The sequence below is a fragment of the Lucilia cuprina genome, unplaced genomic scaffold, assembly GCF_022045245.1.
Source record: "Lucilia cuprina isolate Lc7/37 unplaced genomic scaffold, ASM2204524v1 Scaffold_4581, whole genome shotgun sequence".
Lineage (NCBI taxonomy): Eukaryota > Metazoa > Arthropoda > Insecta > Diptera > Calliphoridae > Lucilia > Lucilia cuprina.
In genome coordinates this window covers 1-2887 of record NW_025809522.1, presented here as the reverse complement: position 1 = coordinate 2887, position 2887 = coordinate 1, and the positions used below count along the sequence as shown (strand labels likewise).

General features: G+C 28.7%; 1 protein-coding gene across 1 annotated transcript; it reads right to left on the bottom strand.

Annotated features, from left to right (window-relative positions):
• Positions 1-1837: 1837 nt before the first annotated feature.
• On the bottom strand, positions 1838-2883 carry LOC111684370 (protein kinase C, eye isozyme; the record flags this gene model as incomplete). Its single annotated transcript, XM_046956022.1, has 4 exons — positions 1838-2108; positions 2186-2329; positions 2395-2583; positions 2647-2883. Coding segments are annotated over 4 exons (723 nt in total), but the record flags the coding sequence as incomplete, so codon positions are not given.
• Positions 2884-2887: the final 4 nt, after the last annotated feature.

Genomic DNA, 2887 nt, shown 5'->3' with positions numbered 1-2887 from the left:
CTTAATCCTTTTGTTTCAATGTGATCTTATAACATTATTATGCGGCTTGTAGTAATTGTATTGGATTTCTGAGTGAATACTTTTAAATAAATTGTATTTTATTTTTATTTTTTTTTCTTGTGACAACCAAAGAAAAACACAATCCTTTTACAATTATGAGAAAAAACATATCATATTTCCTGGAAAATGTTTGTTTGTTTGTTTTTTGCGTTTTTTTCCAACAAACTAAAGTAATTGTATGACTTGCTTTTTTAGAATGTGATATAATAGCTGTGATTATTTTTTTTATTTATTTTATTTATTTAGTTTTTTTTTTGTAGAAAATTTAAATTTTAATTAAAAGTAAATATGTCAACTTTTGTGTAAATTCGTATATAAATTTGCTTCTGATCAACTTTTAGAAAAGTCGATCAATTAATGGTCGTTAAAATGTTGATCAGAATCTTACTTTTGAGCAGTTTTTGATTAAAATTGATCAGTCTCTTTTCAATACGAAGAACTTAATCAGTTTGTGATCAATGTTTTCGATGAGGAAAACAAGATCAGTTTTTGATCAATACTGAAGTAAAAAAAAATTGAGCAGTTTGTGATCGTTACTTCCGTAACGAATACTTGATCAGTTTCTTGATCAATATTTTCAATATAAGGACTTGATCAGTACATAATCAATATTTTCCGTATAGAAAACTTGATCAGTTCATGATCAGCGTCACATTTAGTTTCTGATTAATGTTAAGTATAGAAAAGAACATGATCAGTTTCTGATCAATGCTTTAGTATAGAAAACTTGATCAATGTTTTCCATATAGAACACTTGATCAGTTTCTGATCAATGTTTGCCTATAGGAAACTTGAGCAGTTTCTGGTCAATCTCTTCCCTACGAAGGACTTGAACATTTTGTGATCAGTTTCTGATCAATGCTTTAGTATAGAAAACATGATCAGTTTGTGATTATTTCTTTTTGTAGGGAACACTTGATCAGTTTCCTGATCAATCTATTCCGTATAAAGAACTTGATCAGTTTCTGATCTATGTTTTCTGTATAAAATACCTGATCAGTTTATGATCAAGGTTACATTTAGTTTCTGAATTATGTTTAGTATAAAAAAGAACATGATCAGTTTTTGATCAATGCTTTAGTATAGAAAACTTGTTCAATTTGTAATAATTTCTTTTCGTAACGAACACTTGATCAGTTTCCTGATCGATCTTTTCCATATAAACAAAAACATCAATGTTTTCTGTATAGAACACTTGATCAGTTTATGATCAGCATTACATTTAGTTTATTGAAGACTTGAGACTTGATCAGTTTCTGTTTAATGTTTTCCATATGATAATTTTCGGATCTATGATCACTTTCTTGATCAGTTCGTAATTAATGTTTTCTGCATAGGAATCATGATCAGTGCTTCCCATTTGGAGAACTTCATCAATACCGATTATTTAATCACTTCATTGGATAGCCTATTTACTCACAGGACATTCATAAGTTTCCTTTTAAAGCTCCTTGTCTATGTTGAACGAATAAATGGCAATACTTTTTGGTTGTTAACTTAGGAAGAGAACTGTTTTAGAATAAGAAGCTTTAATGATTACAACACACTGAAAATCATGTTAAAAAAAGCTTTGCTGTAAAAAACATTTTACATTAAAGCTTTTTTTTAACTGTTACAAGCAAATGGGTTATGTCTGTAATAAAAGCAAAAGCTTTCAAATGTTTTTGCTTTTATACTAAAAGCTTTATTTACTACATGGGAAATTGTGGGTAAATAGAAGCTTTTACCAAACAAGGTAAACTTAATATTTTGCAAAATAAAACAAAAAAACTTGTTTTTTAATATGCATGACTTTTGTTTAAATTCTTTATTTCTTTAAATACTTTTCATAATTGTTTTCATAATTGCTAAACATTTTCAAAATTTCATGTTTCTTCCAAAATTTTCTTTAAATTTTATATCATTGTTATAAACTCTGGATTCATATAGGAAAAACCAATGAAATCATTTTGATCCAAATTCATCATAAACAATTTGTCGGTAGGAGTTAAATCAGTTTTCTCCTTGGTGAAAGTTTGATCAAAATTACCAATATCCTTGCGATGTTTCTAAAGGAAATTATCGAGAAACAAAACCAAGTAAGACAAGGTAAAGTTTTAAATATATTGTGAACTAAAATACTTACAATATTAGGCACAATGGGAGGATCAATCCAATCTTTAGCTTCAGCCATTTCCCAATCAACACCCTGATAAAAGGGATGAGTTTGTATTTCGGTGCGGGCAAATCTACCAGCACCCAAACGATTATTGGGTTTCTTAGCCAAGAACTAAAACATAACCGGTTTTTTTTAAACTTGATTCTTTAAGACAATTATATATTAAACTAACTTACACTAGTTATAATATCCATTGATTCTTGAGTAAAATGTTTCGGAAAAACAGCCTTCTTTTCTTTGGCATTCTTGAAAATGGTATTATCATCATCACCCTCAAAAGGCTGTTGACCGGCCATCATTTCATACAATAAAACACCATAGGCCCACCAATCAACAGTATGATTATACGGTTCACACGAGATAATCTTAAAGTTTGTATAGGAAATTTGTAAAAAGAAAAAAACCTTTTAACTCATTCTTATATATACCTCTGGAGCCATATAAGAACTAGTGCCACAAAATGTCTTTGTTGTATCATTTTCAGATATATTATCCTTGGATAAACCAAAATCGGTTAGCTTAACATGACCCTCCATATCCAATAAAATATTATCCAATTTCAAATCACGATAAATAATACGACGTTCATGTAAAAAGAATAAAGCCAAAGCTACCTCAACAGCATAAAATCTACAATATACAAATAAATTAAAATCTAGGAAATGAAAA